The sequence below is a fragment of the Oncorhynchus tshawytscha genome, unplaced genomic scaffold (genome assembly GCF_018296145.1).
Source record: "Oncorhynchus tshawytscha isolate Ot180627B unplaced genomic scaffold, Otsh_v2.0 Un_contig_766_pilon_pilon, whole genome shotgun sequence".
NCBI lineage: Eukaryota > Metazoa > Chordata > Actinopteri > Salmoniformes > Salmonidae > Oncorhynchus > Oncorhynchus tshawytscha.
In genome coordinates this window covers 117,855-145,214 of record NW_024609833.1, presented here as the reverse complement: position 1 = coordinate 145,214, position 27,360 = coordinate 117,855, and the positions used below count along the sequence as shown (strand labels likewise).

General features: G+C 43.7%; 1 protein-coding gene across 2 annotated transcripts; it reads left to right on the top strand.

Annotated features, from left to right (window-relative positions):
* Nucleotides 1-27,107, top strand: LOC112217439 (dual specificity protein phosphatase 10). Of its 2 annotated transcripts, XM_042319559.1 has the most exons (5): nt 1-181; nt 6,573-7,449; nt 20,609-20,995; nt 21,765-21,943; nt 22,696-22,830. In XM_042319559.1, the coding sequence occupies exons 2-4, from the start codon at nt 6,621-6,623 to the stop codon at nt 21,902-21,904; spliced, it is 1,356 nt and encodes a 451-aa protein (XP_042175493.1). In that variant the 5' UTR covers nt 1-181; nt 6,573-6,620; the 3' UTR covers nt 21,905-21,943; nt 22,696-22,830. The 2 variants fall into 2 exon arrangements, with proteins under 2 accessions (XP_042175493.1, XP_024233495.1); XM_024377727.2 differs by lacking the exon at nt 21,765-21,943 and having other exon boundaries at nt 5-181; nt 22,696-27,107.
* Nucleotides 27,108-27,360: the final 253 nt, after the last annotated feature.

The window sequence follows — 27,360 nt, the reverse complement described above, 5'->3', positions numbered from 1 at the left end:
TCCTAAAGTGCCAATTCTCTAGGTTGGCTGAACCCCTTGTATATTATTACTGGGGACCAGGCTAAAAGTAGAAATGTTGCGGATCCGCGGCACTGGGAAAGGCTGAATGGATTCAACATTGAGCACAAATAAAATTCGTCAACACTCAACCGGAGCACCCAAAACATTGTCTTACAAAAATGTAAGTAAACTTCTAAAATTCCTTTATTAGGCGACCTTTCACAGTGTATATAGCTTACAAGTTGTGTATAAATTACGCTGGCGGTTATCAACATGAACATACCATACTCAGCAATTTCAAGTCATAACAGTGCTAACGTTAAATATGAACGATTTCAGATATCAGGAATTTCACATGAAACTATAGGCTATTCGATATCCTATATCCTTTAGATCGTTGCAAGAACTCATTTTCTTCATGCTAACTGATAGATGATAAACTGCTGGCTTTTCAATATCACTTTTAACAAATATCTGTTACTGGCTACAATGTTGCCAAAATTATCCAGACTAGACTATCACTACAAATGATACAATGTTTTACTATACGAGATAAATATGTGCTGTCCAACCGCGGCGTCTTTGAATTGGAATTGACATGTTTAATCTAATCAAACCGTGTCTGTACCGCTGAAGCCCTCCAATACTTTTATTCTCAGCACGTCCTCATGCCGGTCTCTTCAATGAATGTACACCCTGTGATTTTTTTTACATTACCAGCCAGTTGAAACAGCTGGACACTAAATGCACGGGCCAGACGACGCGACCATGGGCGTACTTTGACGTGAGGACATGGCTTATTACATCGTTATTATTACAACGTTTGATGACATTTAAGCAGCCTCGCGCATCCCATGACTGTCCCAGATGTGATTTGGAGGGAGAGACCAAACTGCGGCGTAGCTCTACTACAGGTTGAAGCAGTATTCCAGTCTTTTTTGTCACCTGAAATGCATAGCCTTATTGCACTGCAATGTGAAATTGACAGTAGCCTAGCTGCGTAGTCCAGATATTTGCTCTGTGAATTTCAATCCCCGTGTGACCTGCACATATTTGTGAGGATTATATTATTTGCTCATAGGCTACATATTCATTGGACACTCCACATATATCATATAGTCTATGGTTTATATCCACCCTCACTAAATGGTCAGTAGGCTCTCTGTTTAACCTGCATATTCCCATGACTGTGGTAGTTGTCTTGCAGACGTTTACTTAGCAGATATGTGGTGACTGTGTAGCTGTTTAGTTTCTCATTCACTGTCCCCAGTCAGTGGCATTGGTCATCAACAAACCTCCATGCTATTCGATAGACGCTGTGGTTATTATTGATTCTACCCACGTCATAGTAGCCTATAGCAGAAGTCTTCTCTGGTTTAACTGGGCCCGAACGGACCCAGTAGAGCCTACGTTGAAATGCTTGGAATGTTCTTCCTGTGAAACGCATTAAACAATGCCCACGTTAATTTCTACTCCCGTCTCATGTCCTGTCCTTATATTAGTTGTATAAGTAATACAGTGTGCTATACAACACAACTGGCGACGAATAAGAAACGTTCTCACGTTTGTGCTCATTATCTTCAGCAGAAAGTCTGAGTTAAATTCATTAAAAAGAATTCGCTGTAGAAAGACGCAAACAAAACGTGCTTTTGATGTCACAGCAGACCCTCGAGGGATAGGAAGAGTTTGCTGCTGGAGAAAGTGAAGTCAGCGTGAGTTAAAAGAAGAAAAAAGGGCCTGGGAGTAAGGGAACGTCTGAAAAGTGTGAGAAAGAAAAATAAACCGAAAATGTCTGCATTGGTTGGAAATATAGGAACATTTGATTAATCTGTGGAACAATGGAGTTCTTACACAGAACGTTTTGAGTACTTTGTGTTGGCAAATGGAATTAAAACAGAAGTCGTGCCAACATTTTTGACTGTGATGGGAGGAAAAACATTCAATCTATTGCACAGCCTGGTAACGCCTGAAAAACCTGGTGATGAATCATATCTGTCAATATGCATATTCTAGCATCTGGTCCTGAGAAATAGGCTGTTTACTTTGGGAACGTTATTTTTCCAAACATAAAAATAGTGCCCCCTAGCTTCAAGAGGTTAACATTGCAGAGAGCAATAGAAGTGAGTACGTCATTGGAAATGGCAAGTAAAGATGCACAACAGTTAAGTGCATCGACCCAAGTGCCAAAGGTGTCTATGGAGTTAAAAAACAAGGCACGAGGTGGCAAGCCATGCTATCGCTGTGGGAAACCAGGTCACCAAGCAGAGGAGTGTTGGTGCAAAGATTTAGACTACAGAAGTTGTGGAAAAAAGGGTCACATCGAACGTGCATGTAAAAACAAAAAGAGACAATCAAACAAAAGTACTGAACAAAGGAAAAGCGACTTCAGGGAGTACAAAAAGAAAGTGCATAAAATGGAGCACATAGAGGATGAACAAAGTGATACCCTGTCTGAAGGGGAAGAATCTTTGCATGTTTTGTCCATTTCAGACAATGGATACGAATACTGGGTGACACCGCTACTGGATGGAAACGCAGTACGGATGCAAGTGGACACTGGAGCAGCCATATCTTTGCTGTCTGAGGCTGTATACAAGGATAAACTACATTACTTCACACTACAGCCCACAAAGATGATGCTGAAAACATACACCGGTGAGATTGCTTCAGTGAGAGGAAGCGTGATTGTTACAGTGGAGCTCAACAAACAGAAGGTAAAGCTACCACTCTACATTGTGAAAGGCAACCATCCAGCATTGCTAGGACGCACATGGCTGGAAAAGATCAAACTAAACTGGCAGGAAATTCACATGGTTGCAAAAGAGGACACAAACCTACAAGGGATATTGAGGAAACACGCGGGTGTGTTCAAAGGAGAACTTGGCAGTATGAAGGACATAACAGTTAAATTGACCGTGAAACCAGACAGCAAACTAAATGCTTCAAAGCTAGACCTGTCCCATACGCCATAAAACCAAAAGTTGAAATTGAGCTAAACAGACTAGTGGAGAGTGGAGTATTGGATCCAGTGAATGGGCTACTCTGTGGTGATTTCAAAGTCACAATTAACCCAGTCTTGACTGCTGAAAAATATTCACTACCCCTCATTGATAACCTGTTTTCTGGTTTAGCTGGAGGACAAAAATTCAGTAAGATAGACATATGTCAGGCCTATCTACATGTGCATGTGGACCAAGAGTCACAAGAACTGTTGACCATAGTGACTCACAAAGGACTGTACAGGTACCGGAGGCTTCATTTTGGAATCACCTCAGTTCCGGCCTTGTTTCAGAGAGCTATGGACCAGATACTGAGTGGGCTCACTGGGGTCCAATGTTACCTCGATGATCTACTCATCACCAGCAAAGACGAGCAGGAGCACCTGAGAAACAAGAACGCTACACTACAGAGATTGGAGGAGAACGGTCTGAGGGTCCGGAAGGACAAATGCAAGTTTTTCCGGCCCTCTGTTGAGTACCTGGTCCACGTCATCGACAGTTCAGGTCTCCACAAGGTGCCATCGAAGGTGAAGGCCGTTGCGGAAGCAACCTAGCTAACATGTTAAAGCAACTGCATTAACTTTTGAACAAAACCAAACAGTGGAAGTGGACAGACAGATGTGAGGAGGCCTTCAAGAAAGTGAAAACATCCTTAGCTCAGTCAGAGGCCCTAACCCACTTCAACCCCAACCTGCCATTACAGTTGGCATGTGATGCATCGCCTTATGGCGTTGGTGCGGTTGTCTCACACATTATGCCATCACGTGAAGAAAGGCCAATTGCTTTCACATCACGGACCTTAAGTAAAGCCGAGAGCAATTATGCACAGATAGAGCGTGAAACACTCGCCATTGTGTTTAGAGTTAAGATATTTCATCAGTTTCTGTATGGCCGACGATTCACACTGCTGACAAACCATAGACTCCTCAACTTCATCTTTGGTCCCCACACCGGCATTCCGCCGCTTGCAGCCAGCCGCATGCAGCCAACCGTATGCAGCGATGGGCATTGTTATCTGCTCACCAGTACGATATCAAGTACAGAAGGTATGAGCAGCACTGCAATGCAGACGGTCTCTCAAGGCTTCCCTTACCTGTCGCATACACTGAGCACTCCCAGGCTGAAATCTTCTACTTCAAGGAAGTGACGAACGCCCCAGTTACATCTGTCCAAGTGAAAAAGTTCAGCCACACTGTCCCAGTGATGTCTGAGGTCACGGACATTGTCACTCGTGGAAAAGAAGGAGAGATGTCGGGCAGCCTATAACCTTACCTAGTGAGGAGAAACCAGCTCACAGTTCAGTTCGGATGCTTGCTATGGGGTTTTCCGGTCATCATACCGCCGCCACTGAGAAGGCAGGTGCTTGAAGAACTCCATTCAGGGCACTGTGGCATGGTGTGAATGAAGGAGATTACACGCAGGTACTTTTGGTGGCAAGGTCTGGACACCGCTATCAAAGACAAGGTCAAGTCATGATCTGCACGTCAAAAGATGAGGAACATGTCTCAGCTAGCGCCACTACACCCATGGCACTTCCCAGGGGAGCCTTGGCAGCGAGTCCACATAGACTATGCAGGCCCACTGGAGGATCGTATGTTCTTAGTCGTAGTTGACGCACACAGCAAATGGCCTGAGGTCATAGTGATGAAGAGCACCTCAGCGGAGAGAACCATTAAAGAGCTACTGTCAATCTTCAGTCGCTTCGGCTTGCCAAAGCAACTCATTAGTGATAATGGCCCCCAACAGGTGTCTGAAGAGTTCCGGTCATTCATGGAAGCAAATGGAATTCAGCACATCAAGTCAGTGCCGTATCATCCTGCAACGAACGGCCTCTCCGAAAGGTTTGTCCAAACGATGAAGCAAGCTTTAAAATCATCACAAGGGAACGGCTCCCTCAATAGGCACCTAAAAACACCTTCCTGTTAACCTACATAAACACTCCCCACGCTACAACCAAAGTGGCACCCGCGTCAGCCATGATGAAAAGACAGTTTTGCACGCGACTCAACCTCCTGAGACCTCCAAAGACTAAACAGGTTGTACAGACACAACAGAGAGCACAGGAGGGAGAGACAGGGCAAAGCAAATGACAGAAGCTTCATAGCTGGAGAGAAAGTTCTTGCTCGGAACTACTGTAAAGTTCCAAAGTGGATACCAGCCACAGTGGTTGCACAAACAGGACCTGTGTCCTACACAGTTCACACACCAGAAAACATCATCTGGAGGAGACACGTGGATCAACTGTTGCCAGGAACCATCCTCAGAGATGACTCCTGTCAAGCGACAATCCAAGATCAGCTACTGGAGGCCTATCATGACTACGAGCCATCACTTGAACATCCACTGCAGCAACCTACAAATGTGGAAAGTGCTCTAGACTCACCTGAACCAGCCAGAGAGCCTATTCAGGGTACTGTTGCACCCCAGTCTGGGCATACACCATCACCACTCCGACTCAGAGACAATGTGACTGTAGACTCACCTGTACGTCGTCATTACCCTGCAAGAGAAAGACGAACCCGTGACAGGTTGACTATTTAGTTCAGACTAACCTCTGACATTGGGGCAGAATTACACCCCAGGGTTAAGTCGGGGAACTGTGTCAGTCTACCCTCTTTCCCTTGTTTAAAAAAGGTTATTCTGAGAAGTTCATTTATTTACATTAAGATAACTTATGTTAAAAAGAAAACAATAGGCAAAACATTGAATCATCAAAGGTAAAGGGGGAGGAATATGTTGTGTATTGATATTCTAGTTTTGTCCCTTTAGGGCACCTGTAACTCCCTTGCTTACCTACGATGAAATGCTTGGAATGTTATTCCTGTGAAACGCATTAAACAATGCCCATGTTAATTTCTACTCTGGTCTCATTTCCTGTCCTTATATTAGTTGTATAAGTAATACAGTGATACAATAATACAGTGATACAATACAGTAATACAACACAATCATTTTAAGAAAAGGGGACCCGGACTTGAACAATCAGATCCGAACCCAAATGGGCCCGACTACAACTATATCAGACCCAATTGGACCTTAATAAAAAATAAAAAAGATTATCAGCCAGTTGCTCTTCTCGTTAACGAATAGGTCTTCATATGTTGGCTAGGCCTTCTATAAGTGAACAGATTCACCTTATTACTGTAAAATAAATATGCTATAGGCTATGCAAACCCGTGATCAGGTCCATTCAGGTCCACTTGGGTCTATCAATTGCAGTTACATAGACCCGAGACCGATGACAATCAAACAGGACCTGACCTGAACCTGAGGGAAAAGTTTGAATTTTGGATCCGGGCCCCTTGTGTCCCGGGTCGGGCTCGGGTATTCAGGTTAGGGTGGACCCATAAAGACCTCTAGTCTATAGTGGATTCCGTTGGTGCACTCACAAACCTAATCTAGGCCCATATTCATAAAGCATCTCGGAGTACTGGTCTAGCTTCGTGTCAATGTAATCTTATTTATTATTATCTAAAAGGCAAAACATATCCTAAATCAGCAGTCTTACTCTGAAATGCTTTATGCATGCAAGCCCTGACATTTTGTTTCTTCTGTCAATCTTTCCCCATGTAGACTGGCTTCTTGTAGTTCTCCCTAGACGTCCTGACCCTCAGCCTCCCCATGCCTCCATCTCCCCTCGACGACAGAATTGTGGTGGCGCTGCCAAGGCCGATCCGACCTCAGGAACTCCGACTGTGCCTGGACACCAGCTACCTGGACACCACCGTCACCAGCCACAGCAGCAAGGCAACGGTCATCAGCACCACGGTGGTGAAGATCCGGGCGACCAACCTCACGTATATGCCCTCATCCAACGGCTCCACGCGCTCCCTGTCGTGTGGATGCAGCAGTGCCAGCTGCTGCTCGGTCACCACCTACGAGAAGGACAGCCAGCACAACCAGCGCCACCAGCAGAGCCACCAGAGCCATGTGAGCCAGGTGAGCGCCAGCAGCCCCAACCTCAGCTATGCTGGACCCACCTCTTCCTCCAACCCCATGGGCATGGTCCACCATGAGGCCTTTAGTGACCCCAGTCTCACCTCAGGCTCACCCAGGGCTCTAGGGTCCACCATCCGGGTCATCCACCCCAATGAGCTGGCCAAACGAATGGCCAGATGCCCCATGGGACACCTGGTCGGGCCGGTCCCGGTCATCATCGATTGCCGACCCTTCATGGAGTACAACAAGAGCCACATCCAGGGCGCGGTACACATCAACTGTTCGGACAAGATCAGCCGGCGGCGGCTGCAGCAGGGCAAGATCACAGTGTTGGACCTCCTGTCATGCCGCGAGTCTTCCGGCAAGGACTCCTTCAAAAGCATCTTCTCCAAAGAGATCGTGGTGTATGACGAAAATACCATGGATCCCCAGAGGGTGACTTCCTCGCAGCCCCTCCATGTGGTCCTGGATTCGCTGAGGAGGGAGGGCAAGGACCCCATCGTTCTCAAAGGTAGGATGAAGTTCTGGGCTCATATTCACAAAATGTCCCAGATAAGGTAGTGTAGGAGTGCGGATCTAGCATCAGTTTTGCCTTCCAGATCATAATCTTGAGGTTCTCCGGAGGTTGTGTCGAAGCTTCAGTGAGTCAATGTAGAAACATCAGGGATGTTAACTGGAATTGTTGAAAGATGAGGATGAGGTCTTTCATATAAAAAGCCTACTGGACTGTTTTAATTAGAGACAATTTTTTAAGAGCTCTGGTTTGTTTCTGAGAAGATGAGAGAGATTGGTTTACGTAGCTCTAAGCTGGTCCGTCCAAGTCCTTTTCCAGAGTCTTTATGCTTCTGTTGTGATGGAGATAGACGTTTAGATGACAATAGGCAATGAAGTTGGTGCAATGGTGATATTTGCTATTGATTGTATGTCCCTGATGAATAGGCTCATGTTAGGTGTAAAGTAGGAATTTGTCTTGCCTCCATTGTGTGTAAGACTCTTTTACTGTAACTCACACTGCAATTTACTTTGTACTACCCATATAAATTACAGAATGAAGGCCTAAACTGACACTTCTGCTTAATCTACACACACACACACACACACACACACACACACACACACACACACACACACACACACACACACACACACACACACACACACACACACACACACACACACACACACACACACACACACACACACACACACACACACACACAGACAGGGATCTTAATTTGGCAGGCAGCTCTTGTCCTGCCAGGGTATGTAATATGCTTTGGCTGTTGGGCAGATACGAGGAGGCAGCTGTTCGTAAATACTGAGCCCTGTTGAGGCAGCAGCCTCTGGGTTAGTGCCATGTTTTATATCTTCGGTTCGTGTGTGTCTGTGTGTGAGTGTTTGTGTGTGTGCAGAGCTGGAGCAGCAGCAGGCTGTGTTCTGGGTTGGGGGCTAGGACATGTTTCTGCCGTCTGCTTCGCAGACGCTGTCTTTCAGGGAGATCATACTGTAGCACCTTGATGCCATCCCATCCTCCTACGGCTCTACTGTCCTCTCTACCCTCCTCTCCTCTCGACCTGATGGCTTCCTCCATTCCTTCCCCCTTCCTTCCTCCTTCGCTCTCCCTCTGCGCCCATCTCTGTCTGCGGCGGTGGGGAACAGGGAGCGGGCTACAGTAGGGCAGAATGTCTTGGTCTTTTTATCTGATTTAATTCCCCTGAAATGCAGACATCTGCTGCTGCAGGAATCCAACGACTCAGCTTCAGCCCTGAGCTCCATCGACCCTGTTTCTCCTGGGGCGGCAAGGTAGCCTAGTGGTTAGAGCGTTGGACTAGTAACCGGAGGGTTGCAAGTTCAAATCCCTGAGCTGACAAGGTACAAATTTGTCATTCTGCCAGTTAACCCACTGTTCCTAGGCTGTATTTGAAAATAAGAATTTGTTCTGAACTAGTTTAAAATAAAAATATTTATGTCTCGGCTGGTCTCAACCGCCGTATGTGGGTTTCCCAGTGTCAGTGTAATTTATAACAAGACATGATTAATTCTAATATTGATCATGGAGGGTCTTAGTGATTAATTGGATCCTGTAGAAGAGAGGCCTCTAACCATAGACATAGGATGCGTCCCAAATGGCATTCTATTCCCTATGTTCTGGAATAGGGTGTACTAGTCTTTTTAAAGAAGTTTTGAAAAATAAAAGGAGCATGTTATTTTCTTCACCTTCTTCTTTCATTCTTCTTCAAAATTGTAAATACATTTAAAAAAAAACTTTAGTAAAGTTTCATTGGATCAAGAAGTTGTGGGTATTTTTTTAATCAGTTATGACCCTGCAATCAAAAGCCAGAAATACACTACATGGCCAAAAGTATGTGGATACCAGTTCAAATTAGTTGATTTGGCTATTTCCTCCACACCCGTTGCTGACAGATGTATAAAATTGAGCACACCGCCATGCAATCTCCATAGACAAACATTGGCAGTAGAATGGCCCATTCTGTAGAGCTCGGTGACTTTCAACGTGGCACCGTCATATAATGCTACATTTCCAACAAGTTAGTTCTTAAAATGTCTGACCTGCTTGAGCTGTCCGGGTCAACAGTAAGCGTTGTTATTGTGAAGTGGAAACGTCTAGGAGCAACAACGGCTCAGCCGCAGGCCACACAAGCTCACAGATTGGGTCTGCCGAGTGCTTAAGTGAGTAGCGCGTATAAATCATCTGTCCTCGGTCCTCTGGAAGCAATGTCAGCACAAGAACTGTTCGTCTGGAGCTTCATGAAATGGGTTTCCATGACCGAGCAACTGCACATAAGCCTAAGATTATCATTCGCAATGCCCAGCTGGAGTGGTGTAAAGCTCACTGACATTGGACTCTGGAGCAGTGGTAACGTGTTCTCTGGAGTGATGAATCACGCTTGAATATCTGGCAGTCTGACAGAAGAATCTGGGTTTGGTGGATGCCAGGAGACCGCTACCTGCCCCAATGCATAATGCCAACTGTAAAGTTTGCTGAAGGAGAAATAATGGTCTGGGGCTGTTTTTCATGGTTCAGGTTAGACGCCTTCGGTCCAGTAAAAGGAAATCTGAACACTACACAATCTTCCAACTCCAACTGTGGGGAATCCCTTTCCTGTTTCAGCATGGCAATGCCCCTGTGCACGAAGCGAGGTCTATACAGAAATGGTTTGTCGAAATGGTATTTAATTTACCCATAAGGAGGGATACCAAATGTTAGTTACGATTTACTCATGCATTAATGAAATGTGAAAAACAGTTTTGGATGCATCCCAAATAACATTCTATTCCCTAGCTACTTACGTGCACTACTTTTGACAGGGCCCATAGAGCTCTGTTCAAGAATCAACAGTACATAAGGATTTCAAATAAAATTTTATTGTTCACATACACATGGTTAGCAGTACAGGTCAACCAATTAATCGAAATGGCCGATTAATTATGGCCGATTTCAAGTTTTCATAACAATCTGCATTTTTGGACACCGATCATGGCCGATTACATTGCACTCCACGAGGAGACTGCGTGGCAGGCTGACTACCTGTTCTGCAAGTGCAGCAAGGAGCCAAGGTAAGGTGCTAGCTAGCATTAAATGTATCTTATAAAAAACAATCAATCTTAACATAATCACTAGTTAACTACACATGGATGATGATATTACTAGTTTATCTAGCTTGTCCTGCGTTGCATATAATCGATGCGGTGCCTGTTAATTTATCATTGAATCATAGCCTACTTCGCCAAACGGGTGATTTAACAAGCGCATTTGCGAAAAAAGCACTGTCGTTGCACCAATGTGTACCTAACCATAAACATCAACGCCTTTCTTAAAATCAATACACAAGTATATGTTTTTAAACCTGCATATTTAGTTAATATTGCCTGCTAACATTAATTTATTTTAACTAGGGAAATTGTGTCACTTCTCTTTTATTCTATGCAACAGAGTCAGGGTATATGCAGCAGTTTGGGCCGCCTGGCTCGTTGCGAAATGTGTGAAGACTATTTCTTCCTAACAAAGACAGCCAACTTCGCCAAACTGGGGATGATTCAAGAAAAGCGCATTTGCAAAAAAAGCACAATTGTTGCACGAATGTACCTAACCATAAACATCAATGCCTTTCTTAAAATCAATACACAGAAGTATATTTTTTTAAACTTGCATATTTAGTTAAAAGAAATCCAGGTTAGTAGGCAATATTAAACTAGGGAAATAGTCTTCTTGCGTTCATTGCACGCAGAGTTAGGGAATATGCAACAGTTTGGGCCGCCTGGCTCGTTGCGAACTAATTTGCCAGAATTTTATGTAATTATGACATAACATTGGAAGGTTGTGCAATGTAACAGAAATATTTAGACTTATGGATGCTACCCGTTAGATAAAATACGGAATGGTTCCGTATTTCACTGAAAGAATAAAGGTTTTGTTTTCAAAATGATCTGCGGTTATGGTTATGGGCAGTGCAGTTGCCGTACCAGGCGGTGATGCAGCCCGACAGGATGCTCTCAACTGTGCATCTGTAAAAGTTTGTGAGGGTTTTAGGTGACAAGCCAAATTTCTTCAGCCTCCTGAGGCACTGTTGCGCCTTCTTCACCAGACTCTCTGTGTGGGTGGGCTATTTCAGTTTGTCCGTAAAGTGTACGCCAAGGAACTTAAAACTTTCCACCTTCTCCACTGCTGTCCCATCGTTGTGGATAGAGGGGTGCTCCCTCTGATGTTTCCTGATGTCCACGATCATCTCCTTTGTTTTGTTAACGTTGAGTGAGAGGTTGTTTAACTGACATCACAGTCCGAGTGCCCTCACCTCATCCTTATAGGCTGTCTCGTCGTTGTTGGTAATCAAGCCTACTACTATCTCTACCAGGTGAGATAGGGCAGTGTGCAGTGTGATGGCGATTGCATCACCTGTGGACCTATTGGGGCGGTACGTAAATTGAAGTGGGTCTAGGGTGGCAGGTAAGGTGGAGGTGATATGATCCTTGACTAGTTTCTCAAAGCACTTCATGATCCCAGATGTGAGTGCTACGGGGCGCTAGTCATTTATTTCAGTTACCTTTGCCTTCTTGGGTACAGGAAGAAAGGTGGCCATCTTGAAGCATGTGGGGGACTGCAGACTGGGATAGGGAGAGATTGAATATTTCTATAAACACACCAGCCAGCATGCTCTGAGGACGCTGCTGGGGATGCTCTCTGGGCTGGCAGCCTTGCGAGGGTTAACACGTTTAAATATCTTACTTACGTTGACCACGGAGAAGGAGAGCACACATTGTCCTTGGTAGGTGGCACTGTATTATCCTCAAACTGGGCGAAGAAGGTGTTTAGTTTGTCTGGAAGCAAGACGTCGATGTCTGTGATGTGGCTGGTTTTCTTTTTGTAGTCCATGATTGTCTGTTGACCCTGCCACATACGTCTTGTGTCTGAGCCGTTGAATAGTGTTTCCACTTTGTCTCTATACTGACAATTCACCTTGTTTGATTGCCTTGCTGAGGGAATTACTACACTGTTTGTATTCGGTCATATTCCCAGTAAACCTTCCATGGTTGAATGCAGTGGTTCGTGCTTTCAGTTTTGAGTTTCTGCCTATAGGAAGGGAGGAGCAAAATGGAGTTGTGGTCAGATTTGCCGAAGGGAGGGCGGGGGAGGGCCCTATGGTTTCCAGTTTGTGTAAAGTCCAGTGAAGTTCCTTGAGGGCCGTCGTGGTATGGGCTTGAGGGGCGATATACATAGCTGTGACAATAACCGACGGGAATTCTCTTGGGAGACAATAAGGTTGGCATTTGATTGTGAGGAATTCTAGGTCACGTGAACAAAAGGACTTGAGTTCCTGTATGTTGTTACGATTACACTATGAGTCGTTAATTATGAAACATACACCCCCACCCTTCTTCTTCCCGGAGAGATGTTTATTTCTGTCGGCGCGACGCACAAAGATTCCCGGGGGCTGTACCGACTCCGACAGCAAATCCCGAGAGAGCCATGTTTCCGTGAAACAGAGTATGTTACAATCCCTGATGTCTCTCTGGAAAGCAACTCTTACCCTAATTTCACCTACCTTGTTATCCATAGACTGGACATTAGCGAGTAATATATTCGGAAGCGGTGGGTAGTGTGTGCGCCTCCGAAAGTCTGACCAGAAGGCCACACCGTCTACCTCATCTATGGTGACGTTATTTTGGGTTAGCCTCTGGAATCAGTTCAGATGCCCTGGGTGGTTCGGACAAAGGATCCGCTTCAGGAAAGTTGTATTCCTGGTCGTAGTGCTGGTAAGTTCACTTCGCTCTGATATTCAATAGTTCTTCCCAGCAGTATGCAATAACACTTCAGATTTTCTGTGACACCAGTGTAAGAAATAATACATTTAAAAAAAATATTTCAATGTTTCCTAGGAAGAAGCTAAATCAGTCTTTTGGGATGCAACCTCAGTCTCCGGTTTAATTATTGTTTTTTTTTCCAGAAGAGTAAATCATCAAATGGCGTATATCAATATGGTTGTTGGAACTTGGATGGCGTATTTTGATGCAGAGAACAGCAACATTTCTGGTCCTGACTTGCTTTTTTCCCTGTGACCCAGACCTACACACACACACACACACACACACACACACACACACACACACACACACACACACACACACACACACACACACACACACACACACACACACACACATAACTAGGTTGTGGTGGTCACTATGATTTATTCAACTGTAGTAATGTTCAACGCCTTTAAGACTCGTGTGAAGAGACTCTCATTCCATTATTTACACTCAGAGTGAGTGTTTTTCTATTTCATTTTTTAATTTCACCTTTATTTAACCAGGTAGGCTAGTTGAGGACACGTTCTCATTTACAACTGCGACCTGGCCAAGATAAAGCAAAGCAGTGCGACACAAACAACAACAGAGTTACACATGGAATAAACAAACATACAGTCAATAATACAATAGAAAAAGTCTATATACAGTGTGTGCAAATGAGGTAGGAATTTTTAGAGACTTGTAGATAACCTGTAGCCAGTGGGTTCGGCGACGAGTATGAAGCGAGGGCCAGCCAACGAGAGCGTACAGGTCGCAGTGGTGGGTAGTGTATGGGGCTTTGGTGACAAACTGGATGGCAATGTGATAGACTGCATCCAATTTGTTGAGTAGAGTGTTGGAGGCTATTTTATAGATGACAAGGATCGGTAGGATGGTAAGTTTTACGAGGGTATGTTTGGCAGCTTGAGTGAAGGATGCTTTGTTGCAATATAGGAAGCCAATTCTAGATTTAATTTTGGATTGGAGATGCTTAATGTGAGTCTGGAAGGAGAGTTTACAGTCTAGTTGTCCACGTGTTGACAGAGTCGAAAGCCTTGGCCAGGTCGATGAATACGGCTGCACAGTAATGTCTCTTATCGATAGCCGTTATGATATCATTTAGGACCTTGAGCGTGGCTGAGGTGCACCCATGACCAGCTCTGAAACCAGATTGCATAGCGGAGAAGGTACAATGGGATTCGAAATGGTCAGTAATCTGTTTGTTAACTTGGCTTTCTGTCACGACTTCCGCTGAAGTTGGTCCTTCTCCTTGCTTGGGCGGCGTTCGGCGGTCCACGTTATACCGGTCTTCTAGCCATTGCCGCTCCACCTTTAATTTTCCATGTGTTTTGTCTTGTTTTCCACACATCCTCTGTTCCCTCCATGTCTGTGTGGGATATTGTTTATTTTCTAGTTGGGCACACTTCTGGCTGGGTTGTGCCAGGTTTTATTTGTACTTGTGATTTGTGGCAGCTGGTACTTTGTACTTGGTTGTTGTACTTTGTGCTGCCTCACTTGTTCTTTGGGCATTTGTTTCTGTGATGCGGTTGCGTTCTGTTCTTACAATTGCCTCAGTAAAGTGCTTCTTTATTCACTCATCTCTGCTCTCCTGCGCCTGACTACACCCACCGCATGACATTTTCGAAGACCTTAGAAAGACAGGGTAGGATAGATATAGGTCTGTAGCAGTTTGGGTCTAGAGTGTCACCCCCTTAGAAGAGGGGGATGACCGCAGCAGCTTTCCAATCTTTGGGAATCTCAGACGATACGAAAGAGAGGTTGAACAGGCTAGTAATAGGGGTTGCAATAATTTCTGCAGATAATTTTAGAAAGAGAGGGTCCAGATTGTCTAGCCCGGCTGATTTGTAGGGGTCCAGATTTTGCAGCTCTTTCAGAACATCAGCTATCTGGATTTGGTGAAGGAGAAATGGTGGGGGCTTGGGCGGGTTGCTGTGGAGGGTGCCAGGCAGTTGACCGAGGTAGGGGTAGCCAGGTGGAAAGCATGGCCAGCCATAGAGAAATGCTTGTTGAAATTCTCAATTATAGTGGATTTATCAGTGGTAACAGTGTTTCCTAGCCTCAGAGCAGTGGGCAGCTGGGAGGAGGTGCTTTTATTCTCCATGGACTTTACAGTGTCCCAGAACTTTTTTGAGGTCGTACTACAGGATGCACATTTCTGTTTGAAAAAGCTAGCCTTAGCTTTCCTAACTGCCTGTGTATATTTGTTCCTAACTTCCCCGAAAAGTTGCATATCATGGGGGCTATTCGATGCTAATGCAGAACTCCACACAATGTTTTTGTGCTGGTCAAGGGCAGACAGGTCTGGAGTGAACCAAGGACTATATCTATTCCTAGTTCTACATTTTTTGAATGGAACATGCTTATTTAAGATGGTGAGGAAGGCACTTTTAAAGAATAACCAGGCATCCTCTACTGACGGAAGGAGGTCAATGTCGTTCCAGGATACCCTGGCCAGGTCAGTTAGAAAGGCCTGCTCACAGAAGTGTTTCAGGGAGCGTTTGACAGTGATGAGGGGTGGTTGTTTGATTGCAGACCCATTCCGGATGCAGGCAATGAGGCAGTGATCGCTGAGATCTTGATTGAAAACAGCAGAGGTGTATTTGGAGGGCGAGTTAGTTAGGATGACATCTATGAGGGTGCCCATGTTTACAGATTTGGGGTTGTACGTGGTAGATTCATTGATAATTTGTGTGAGATCATCAAGCTTAGATTGTAGGATGGCAGGGGTGTTAAGCATGTTCCAGTTTAGGTCACCTAGAAGCACGAGCTTAGAAGATAGATGGGGGGGCAATCAATTCATATATGGTGTCGAGGGCACAGCTGTGAGCAGAGGGTGGTCTCTAGCAAGCGCCAACGGTGAGAAACTTGTTTCTGGAAAGGTACATTTCTAGAAATAGACGCTCAAATTGTTTGGGTACAGACCTGGATAGTAAGACAGAACTCTGCAGGCTATCTTTGCAGTGGATTGCACCTCCGCCCCCTTTGGCAGTTCTATCTTGTCGGAAAATGTTATAGTTAGGAATGGAGATTTCAGGGTTTTTGGTGGTCTTCCTAAGCCAGGATTCAGAAACGGCTAGGACATACGGGTTGGCAGAGTGTGCTAAAGCAGTGAATAAAACAAAACTTAGAGACAGTGAATAAAACAAAACTTAGAGAGGAGTCTTCTAATGTTGACATGCATGAAACCAAGGCTTTTATGGTTACAGAAGTCAACAAATGAGAGCGCCTTTTGGAATGGGAGTGGAGCTAGGCACTGCAGGGCCTGGATTAACCTCTACATCACCAGAGGAACAGAGGAGGAGTAGGATAAGGGTGCGGCTAAAGGCTATAAGAACTGGTCGTCTAGTACGTTTGGAACAGAGAGTAAAAGGAGCAGGTTTCTGGGAATGGTAGAATAGATTCAAGGCATAATGTACAGACAGGTATGGTAGGATGTGAATACAGTGGAGGTAAACCTATGCATTGAGTGACGATGAGAGAGATATTGTCTCTAGAAACAATTTAAACCAGGTGAGGTCACCGCATGTGTAGGTGGTGGAACTAAAGTAGAGGTCAACCGATTAATCGGAATGGCCGATTAATTAGGGCCATTAATTAGGGCCATTTAATGATGGCCTAGGAACTGTGGGTTAACTGCCTCGTTCAGGGGCAAAAAGACAGATTTTTACCATGTGATCGGGGATCTAATCTTACAGTTAACTAGTCCAACGCAATAACGACCTGCCTCTCTCTCGTTGCACTCCACAAGGAGACTGCCTGTTACACGAATGCAGTAAGCCAAGGTAAGCTGCTAGCTAGCATTAAACTTATCTTATAAAAAACAATCAATCAATCATAATCACTAGTTAACTACACATGGTTGATGATATTACTAGATATTATCTAGCGTGTCCTGCGTTGCATATAATCTGACTGAGCATACAAGCATACACGTTTCTAAGTATCTGACTGAGCGGTGTCAGGCTTGTAAACATTAATTCAAACAGCACTTTCGTGCGTTTTGCCAGCAGCTCTTCGTTGTGCGTCAAGCATTGCGCTGTTTATGACTTCAAGCCTATCAACTCCAGAGATTAGGCTGGTGTAGCTGATGTGAAATGGCTAGCTAGTTAGCAGGGTGCGCGCTAATAGCGTTTCAAACGTCACTCGCTCTGAGCCTGTGGTTGTTTCCCTTGCTCTGCATGGGTAACGCTGCTTCGAGGGTGGCTGTTGTCATTGTGTTCCTGGTTCGAGCCCAGGGAGGAGCGAGGAGAGGGACGGAAGCTATGCTGTTATACTATACTATACACTGGCAATACTGAAGTGCCTATAAGAACATCCAATAGTCAAAGGTTAATGAAATACAAATGGTATAGAGGGACAACAGCCTAAAACTTCTTACCTGGGAATATTGAAGACTCATGTTAAAAGGAACCACCAGCTTTCATATGTTCTCATGTTCTGAGCAAGAAACTTAAACGTTAGCTTTCTTACATAGCACATATTGCACTTTTACTTTCTTCTCCAACACTTTGTTTTTGCATTATTTAAACCAAATTGAACATGTTTCATTATTTATTTGAGGCTAAATTGAACTTATTGATGTTTTATATTAAGTTAAAATAAGTGTTCCTTCAGTATTGTTGTAATTGTCATTATTACAAAAAAACAAACAATTTAATCGCCAGATTAATCGGTATCGGCTTTTTTGGTCCTCCAATAATCTGTATCGGTATCGGTGTTGAAAAATCATAATCGGTCGACCTCTAAACTAAAGGGTTAGCTAAGGCATATTGAGCAGGGCTAGAGGCTCTACGGTGAAACAAGGCAATAATCACTAACCAAAACAGCGATGGACAAGGCATATTGACATTAGGGAGAGGCATGCGTAGCCAAGTGATCATAGGGGTCCAGTGAGTAGCTCGGCGGGCTCAAGACACGGCGGTTCAGACAGCTAGCGGGCCGGGGCTAGCAGCTAGCTAGCAGTTGCGCCTTAGAGGGACGTCGCAATGGAAGAAGTCTGTTGTAGCCCCCTCGTGCTGTTACGTCGGCAGACCAGTCGTGATGGATCAGCAGAGCTCCGTGTGGTAAAAAGGTCCATGCCAATTGGCAAAATAGGTATAGTGGCCAAAGAATTTGTCCTATGGGCCTCTTCAGCTAACAGTCCGATATGCTCTAGACAGCTAGCGGGCCGTGGCTAGCAGGCTAGCAGATGGGCATTCAGAGGACGTCCCGACGTAGGAGCCAGTGGAAAAAACACCTCGGGCAGTTTACATCGGTAGTCCAGTTGTGATGGATGGGCGTGGCTCCGTGTCGGCAGTAACAGGGGTCCAGGCCAATTGGCAAAATAGGTATTGTAGCCCAAGGAGTGGCTGATGGACCTCTTTGGCTAGCCGGGAGATGGGCCTAGCAAAGGCTAGCTCCAGGCTAATTGGTTCTTGCTTCGGGACAGAGACGTTAGCCAGGAGTGGCCACTCGGATAGCAGCTAGCTAGATGCGATGATCCAGGTGAAAAGGTTCAGAGCTTGCAGTAGGAATCCGTAGATATGGAGAAAAATAAGTCCGATTTGCTGTGGTCTGAGTCGCGCTGTGCATACTGGCAAGAGTTGTCCGGGCAATAGGTTAGCTGATGACCGCTAGCAGTGGCTAGCTGACTACTAGCTAGTAACTAGTTAGCTGGCTAGCTTCTGTTGGGGGTTCCGGTTCAAAAGTAAAAAAAATAGCAGATCCGTACCACATTGGGTGAGGCGGATTGCAGGAGAGTATGTTGAAGTTGAGGTTAATAAAAAAAAGTAAAATAAATATGTGAAGAAAAAAAAATATAAAGATATATACACAGGACACGACAAGACGAGGACAAAGACGTCTGACTGCTACGCCATCTTGGAATACTTGCGTGAGAGAGTGATGAAAAAGCGTTACTTTAGAAACATAGCAGTTTAATATGTTTGTTTAGTGTGGCCCTATCAGTTAGACTCATTTTATGACCCTCTTATGATAGACAACATCCTCCCTAGTTGAAAGTTGATAGGAGATGCTTACCTGCCCCATTTCTATGGTGAAGCCGGTGAGGCCATACCATGAACTCACTTAGCATGATGTTAGATTTTGTTAACTGACACTGATACTCTGTGTCAGGCCCCCATGCCGATGGTGTCATGCCCTATGTGTGTTAACGTTATGTTAACGTTGTGTCAACATTGTGTCAACGTTACACAATGTTATTTGAAGGAGTGCAGATGTCCAGAAAGACAAATGTTCAACATTTATTATCCTTATTTGGCCATCATCTTTGCTCTGAGGAGAGTGATGACAGCTATTTTTCAGAGGTAAAAAAGGGAATGCTGTGTGGATTGCCTTGGGGCCATGTTTTATGTTTCTCTCACTCTCTAAATGATCAAGGAAATAGGACATTACCTCCAGGACCGTAGGTGATTGAGAGACAGAAACAAATGAAGTGCAAAGCCTTCCCTTCAAACTGTTGTGATATCCAATTCAAACACATTATATGGTTTGAATGGTTGGGTTAGTTGGTTAGTTGGGGGATTGGAGTGTCCCAGTGTTCGACTTCAGGCTATAGAAGTGTATGTTATGATAATTTGGTCACCTATTTTGCCACCCTATCAGATTGATATGAAAAACTCCACTTTTCAAAGTAGAACGAGGAGAGATGGGCCAGAAAGAAGGAAGAACAACCGAATAATAGGTAGATACATCAATTGGACTCTAAGAATATTTTGAAGATAAATACACAACACATAGGATGAGAAGATGAGAGTACTAAAAACGAAATATACTAATGGTCAATAGGGAATTGTCAATGTAAATAGGAGTTGATTTTCAGTTCAACAGCTGTTTAGAATCTGTGGAATGTCACTCCTGAACTCAGAGCTACGTGTGCTACGTTCTGTGCATTGAGTCGGGGATAGTTGTTATTCGGCCATTGGCCCAGTTGTACTGCAAGGACTTCTGATTGGTCAACCCCAGGCTAGGGTGGGGGGTTATAAATGGCGTCCTGTTCCTTTGTTCTGTGGAGAAAAGCTGAGGAGACTGAACATCTACCTCCCAGCATAATATCTATGATTTGTCCTTCTCAAATAAACCTATTTTTCTCCTCCTGATTTGCTTTGGAGTCTGTGTTATTGAAGAATAACATCAACTGCTAACAATATGGACATGGATTGTTTTTGATAGTTTAATACAGTAATATTTCCCTCCAATAGACACGTAGCAGACGTGTTCCTGTCAGGCAGTAGTAACCTGCCATTGACATAAAGGATTATACCTGCAGGCGTTAAGTTTATTGTCACATTTAAGTGTATTTATGTTTCGCTAACTCATCCTGTTGTTGTCTATTGTTTACCCAGGGGGCCTCAGCTCCTTTAGACAGAACCACCAGAGCCTGTGTGACCACTCCCTCCACCTCCACGAGAGCCTGGACGCCAGCATGGGCGTCAGTGGGGCCTCCGGCCACACGGGGGTGCTACCTCACTCCATGTCCCTGCCCTCCACGCCGGACATCGAGAATGCCGACCTGACGCCAATTCTGCCCTTCCTCTACTTGGGCAATGAGCACGACGCACAGGACGCACACACGCTGCAGCGCTACAACATCAGCTTCGTGCTTAACGTTACCACCCACCTGCCGCTCTACCATTACGATACGGGTCTCTTCAGCTACAAGCGGTTGCCCGCAACTGACAGCAACAAGCAGAACCTGCGCCAGTACTTTGAGGAGGCATTTGAATTCATCGGTACGAAATTTTTCCAAGTTTAGTCAGTGCATGGCAGCTTGGCCCACATGAAAAAGTACTATATTGTGTACAATGGTAGGAATACTATAGTATTCACTGTACTGTTTTTGCTGACCCTACTGTAGTATACTGTAGTATTTATTGTTTGCTATAGTATAAATACTGTATTTTTTTTTTTTTGTATATACTATAGTCATTACTGTCGTGTTTTTGCGGACTGAAGTATACTGTAATGTCTTTATACTTTAGGATTTACTGTAGTGTTTTTGGGGACATTACTGTCATATTTACTAAAGACAGACAGACAGGCAGGCAGGCAGGCAGGCAGGCAGGACTGGGTTCTGAACAGAGAGTTTCGTGCTCCTGCTCTTTTCTATGACCTGTATGGAACACAGTATATGGTCTATATTTGGCATGTAGGTTTTTCACTTACAGGTAGCACAAATTGGGATATGGGGGAGGGGAATGGGCAAGGTATATGCAAATTCAATACTATAGTAAAACATATATTACGTTTTTGCAGACATTTCTGTTGTATTTACTACAGTGTTTTTTTTGTGTGGATAATACTGTAGTATTCTATACTATACTACAAAATTCTATACTAAGTACTACACATAATTGAGGGATGCTAATGTATTCTAAAGTATGCTATAGTAAACTGTAGTATTTCTTATTTGGGTGGGTGCACAGTAGAAGTGTACACTGAGTGTACAACTCATTTAGGAACACCTTCCTAATATTTAGTTGTACCCCCTTTTGCCCTCAGAACAGCCTCAATTCTTTGGGGCATGGACTCTTCAAGGCGTCGAAAGCGTTCCAGAGGAAGGCTGGCCCATGTTCACTCCAATGCTTCCCACAGTTGTGTCAAGTTGGATGGATGTCCTTTGGGTGGTGGACAATTGTTGATTCACACGGGAAACTGTTGAGCGTGAAAAACCCAGCAAGGTTGCAGTTCTTGACACTCAAACCTGGCACCTACTACCATACCCCGTTCAAAGGCACTTCAATATTTTGTCTTGCCCATTCACCCTCACAATCCATGTCTCAGTTTTCTCAAGGCTTAAAAATCCTTCTTTAACCTATCTCCTCCCCTTCATCTACACTGATTGAAGTGGATTTAACAAGTGACATCAATAAGGGATCATAGCTTTCACCTGGATTCACCTGGTCATTCTGTCATGGAAAGAGCATAACGCATGGTAGACTCAGTGAATAGGACAGAGCACGGCAGGGGTTGCAGTTGGTGGCAGTGGTGGGATCTCATTGAATCGATTCAGTTGTATTATTTATTTTCAGGCCACATTATGATTGGAGTTAGTCAGTGATTTAGTTTGGTTGATACATATTCAAATGGCTTGTTTTTATCGATCAGAGGCTGTGTAGGTTGTTGGACTTTTGAAATTATGGATTTGTTAGCTCTACAGTTAGTATAACGTATGCACAGTGTAGGTTTTGAGTGAGCGGACTGCAGGGTAAAATATGACACATTAGTTACATAACTAAAACATTAATGTGATGTTGTCGAAGTCTATTTTGTACTACTGCATGTTTTATGTTGCTATGATGAGTTCTATTCTAAAGAGACTAAAATGATTATCTGTTTCTGTTGAAGTCTATTTTGTACAATGTTTCATATGCCTTAGCACTAAAACGCTCCTAAAACTCTCCTAAAATGCTCCTGTCTTTCCTTTCTTCAGAGGAAGCACAGCAAGCAGGGATGGGCCTCTTGATCCACTGCCAGGCGGGTGTGTCTCGCTCGGCAACCATTGTCATCGCCTACCTGATGAAGCACACCTGGATGACCATGACAGACGCCTACAAGTTCGTCAAGACTCGGCGGCCCATCATTTCACCCAACCTTAACTTCATGGGCCAGCTGCTTGAGTTCGAGGAGGACTTGAACAACGGTGTCACACCGCGCATCCTCACGCCAAAGCTCATTGGGGTGGAGACCATGGTTTAAGGAGGACACCTGCCATTCCTGCTTTAGGAGGACATCCAACAGGCTACTCTTAAAGGCTGATTCTGAGAGAGAAATCTTTATTTCAGAATCTCCTAATCATGCTCTTTTGGGACTGTCACAGGAGTGCCAAAGTTCTTGAGATGAGATACGCCAAATATCCCAGCTGTTCTGAACTGGCCGGCTTCCCGGAGGAACAGCAGTGTTGGGGAGAGAAAACGGTCAGTGGGAAGCTGTCTGTGCATGACAACGGAGGAGCAAAAACATGGAAGGAAAGGAAAATAGATGAACTATTTTGAGAGAAAAAAACACCATGTTCTGTGGGGACTGAGCAATTTAGTAGTTATAGAAACTGAACTCTTCAGGCTCACACTGTGCTGTGGCTCATGGTTAATGTTGCAGGCAGGCTGGGAACGAGCTGGCCGAGGCGGTGCCTGTCAGAAAAGATGAAGACTTGTTTGGTGTGTTGATGTTCTTGTTCTATTTTTATACAGGAGTTTATGGGAGTGACCATGACAAGCCCAAAGTGGCTTACTGTGCAATAATTTCTGAGTGGACTGCGCCTGAGAGCTTGATATTATGTGTATATATGGGTATTCAATGACGATTAAACATTTCCAGCTCGCCGCTGATTTGACATTAAGTACCTTTTTTAAATTTTTTATTGTTGTTCTCAATTCCGTATTTTTTGGCACATACAATTGAGCTGTTACGTTTGGCACAAATTAGATTGACAAAATAGTTGTATTTTTTTTAAAGTGTCTCAGTTGTGTGTGTATATTTGTTTCATTCTGTTTACTCTTCAAAAATACTATGAAAACATTCACGCTGTCTGTGTTTTTTGTTTTCCAACTGTGTTTTTCCATTGCCCATCACCATCAACCATACCATTTGTTTTTAGTAATACATTTACTGCCATAAAGAGACAGCCATTTACTGAAAGCAGATATATTGCTCCTCAAACAAAATGGTAGTAATCCTGTTTTAAGTATTACTTCAGTTGTAAAGTAGATTTGAGGACTATTCTGTGTTTCTTTTTAAATAATTTACCCTCGCTTCTAACCTGTCCCTCTTTTAATGTAGTGTCTAACCTCTCCAGATATATTTTGGTATAGTTGCCCTTATAGAGTATGATTTACTACATTACAAAGTAACACAGTTCTGAGATTACCCTGAATTGGGCCTCTGGCATCAAATGAGACATTGTATCAAGGGTCATTGTTAAAAGTCAGACCTGTCGTAGAAGGAAGGTACTGTAACCCCTTTCTAATATTTTGAAACCTCCCAGTCCTGCCTCTAAGCTAAGCTAATGGGGAGCTCTTGTTCTGCCACTTCGTGTAACACCAAGCTCAGTACTTGTGCCTCTATCTATGCCTTAACTAACACCTATCTTTTCTCCACTGGATCTTTTTGCGGCACTGTACAGTACAGGCCATCATCGCATGCAGACAGAAGCAGCCGAGCAGGCTGGGGTCGACTACACGGCCTACGGATGCAAACCAAACCTTCAGCAGCAGTCAACTCTGTGATACATTCAAAAGGATATTAAGGCAGTTTGCACACAGTTTCACTCCAAAGAGCCTGTCACAGAATTTGTTTTAAAACCAAATTTCACTAATGGACTCTGTGCTGCTCTGGTTTTTAAGGCACTTTGGGCTATTTAGATAATGTGTATTTTAAAATGACTATGATCTGGTGCTGAATCTGATATTTGAAAGGAGAATTGAGATCCTGACCAACTTATAGTCTAGGCCTCTTCCACACAGGTTGTGCTGAAGCAAAACAGTCTGTTATGATGGCTGTGTGTGTGACTCCGCACTGAGCTTTTGAATCTCATCAAAGACGAGTCACTGAAATGTTTCCTTGCATAATGCATGCTGTTTCAAACAAGGTGATGTGCAGCCACTTAGCTGCTAATTATGTTGATCAGTTTTGGCCCTAACTAGCGTTAGCATTAGGGTTAGCGCGACAACTCAAACAATGGTAGACTATACAACGAAAGACAAAATAGGGTCGTAAGTCAATAGGGCATGCAATGCTTAAAAATTTTCACAACAGAAAATGGAAATTTTTGTTTTCATTGGATAAGGGGGTCCGGCCCGCAAGGGTGTCCAAAATTGGGCGGGATAACTCAATATACATTAAAATGACTAAAAACAAATCAAAACTGTGGAAATTAGAATGGACCTACATTTATATAGTTTCTTGACTGTATCCAGCTCGCTAATATTCACCTAAATTAAAGCTAGACAGTCAGGGAGTGTCGAAAATTCAAAAAACAATGGATAGATTAAAATTTTGGATAGATGCAAATTTAGATGCAAATTCTTACGCCGTGGAAATTAAACACATTTTCAGTGCGGCACTCCGGATCTCATTGAAGACCGCCCAGGCAATGTTTTTGGGACACCCCTGATTTAGTGCTTGATGAATACGACCCAGAAACAAAGACAAAACATGGAGTCATATACTAGTGTCTGAATAAATTAGGAAAAGTATACTTAAATATGCTTTGCACGTGCAATCATAATATTTGTGTGGCAGTGTCCTTGGGGTTTGAACTGAAGTTATTTTGCATATAGGTTATATACATACTGTTGCTACTGCTGCACCCAAAACCTCATGATTATTCATTGTATATTCCACTCAAGAAAACATTTGAGAGTTTAGGGAGACTACAAGACAAATTAAGCAAATTGAGGTGTTCTTTAGGAGATTGCACAGCTAAAGAGAGTACAAAGCATTTATCTATCCACAAAATATCTATGTATTGGGGTAATAAATTATAATTTTTGAATTCTCACCTATTCTTCCTGTCTTCAGTTGCTATTATCGTTTACAGTACATTGGTGTATATTGGTGCTATACAAACACTGTACGTGGATATGACTGGTCTTCAAAAGTTTACCATACGTTTGTAGCTTGTACATTTACAGTATATGAAATGATAACCATCTGCAAAAGAAGTACACATCTGAACCAATTAAGTAAAAAATATAAACCCCCATTTCTCTTCCACTGGTTCCTAAACCTGTTCCCTATCGGCACATATTTGCTTTTCATTTGTAAATACAGTGTGGTATTTGATTGATAAATGTTACTGTTGTACATTCTTCTTCTATGGTTGGAAAACAAAGCATGTGTGTTGAGCGTCCCGGGTCGGTTCATGAGAGATGCTCATAACTCTCTATTGTCTTTCCAATGATGCTCTCTCACTGTGGATGTCGAGCTTTTATGCCTTGTTCCAAATGGCACCCAATATCAGTGATTTGGGGGATATTAGTTTCTTGTTAAAAAAGACTGTAAAATGACCAGGGTGGGTTTACTTTAGGACATGTATTCCCACAAATAGAAAAATCATATCGCAATGTAATCAATATATTCAATTATTGTTCTTTTCAAATGCAATCTCTTTTTGGGTTTAGCTGTGGTCATTTTGCAGTTTACAAATTATTCAAATTATGTTCCGGCCCCCCTCTGACGAAAATCAGTCCGCGGCTGAATATATTTGCCTACCCATGCCATCCATAGTGCACTTATTTTGATTAGACTTGTCGAAGGTAGTGCATTAAATAGGGAGTAGGGTGCCATTTGGGAGGCAACTTTTGTGTCTCTCGCCAAGGCGGTGTTGAGTGACAGCTCCCTGAAAGGGATTCCGGTGAATGGCTTTTATTTGGAAAGACACCTCTGTATTAGAACCATTTAAAACTGTCATATTTGATTTGGGACTGTTTATGGCTAGACCTGTTTGAGTTTCTGCTTTGGGCTCGGAGACTCTGGGGAGAACAGGGGGGTCACTATACAAGTGTATGTACTTTAACAGTGAGTGTGTGTCTATAGTTCCGCAGTTAAAGCATATACTCTATATTCACAACTTTTCTATGCATAAATTTATATCCATTACTATTTTTGCACTGACCTATGGATGGACAGCTGGATTTTATTTTTTCACAAAGGGTGCTATTATAATGGAGGCCTTCTCCCGGACAACACCTTTTTGCATGACCTGCTTAATATTACCCCCTATGACGGATCTATGACTATGAACCTCTCCTCCTCTCTATTCTTAAACAGTTGTGGTTTAAGCACTGTAATTTTGTAATCCCTTCCCTACTTGTAAGGTTTAAAATAAACCGAGGCTAAAAGTTTTATCTGGGGTTGCGTGTGTTTTTGCGTTTGTAAAAATGTTTACGTGTTCTCTTCCTTTTGAATCCATTTCCTGGTTGCATTGACTGTAAGCACACACATTTTGGGTAAATATTTTATTGTTATGTACATTATAACCCAGCAACAACAATAACAACAACAGTTTCACCACAGTGTAACACTACCACACAGTCCATAAAGAGTGGCACTATTCCCAGTTATCCCAGCCTACTGAAATGCGAATAGTCACATCGCC

Coding starts and splice junctions, on each gene's coding strand:
- LOC112217439 (XM_024377727.2), top strand. CDS start 6,621: ATGCCTCCATCTCCCCTCGACGACAGAATTGTGGTGGCGCTGCCAAGG. Junction 7,450..20,608: donor GGACCCCATCGTTCTCAAAG/GTAGGATGAAGT, acceptor TTGTTTACCCAG/GGGGCCTCAGCTCCTTTAGA. Junction 20,996..22,695: donor GGAGGCATTTGAATTCATCG/GTACGAAATTTT, acceptor TCCTTTCTTCAG/AGGAAGCACAGCAAGCAGGG.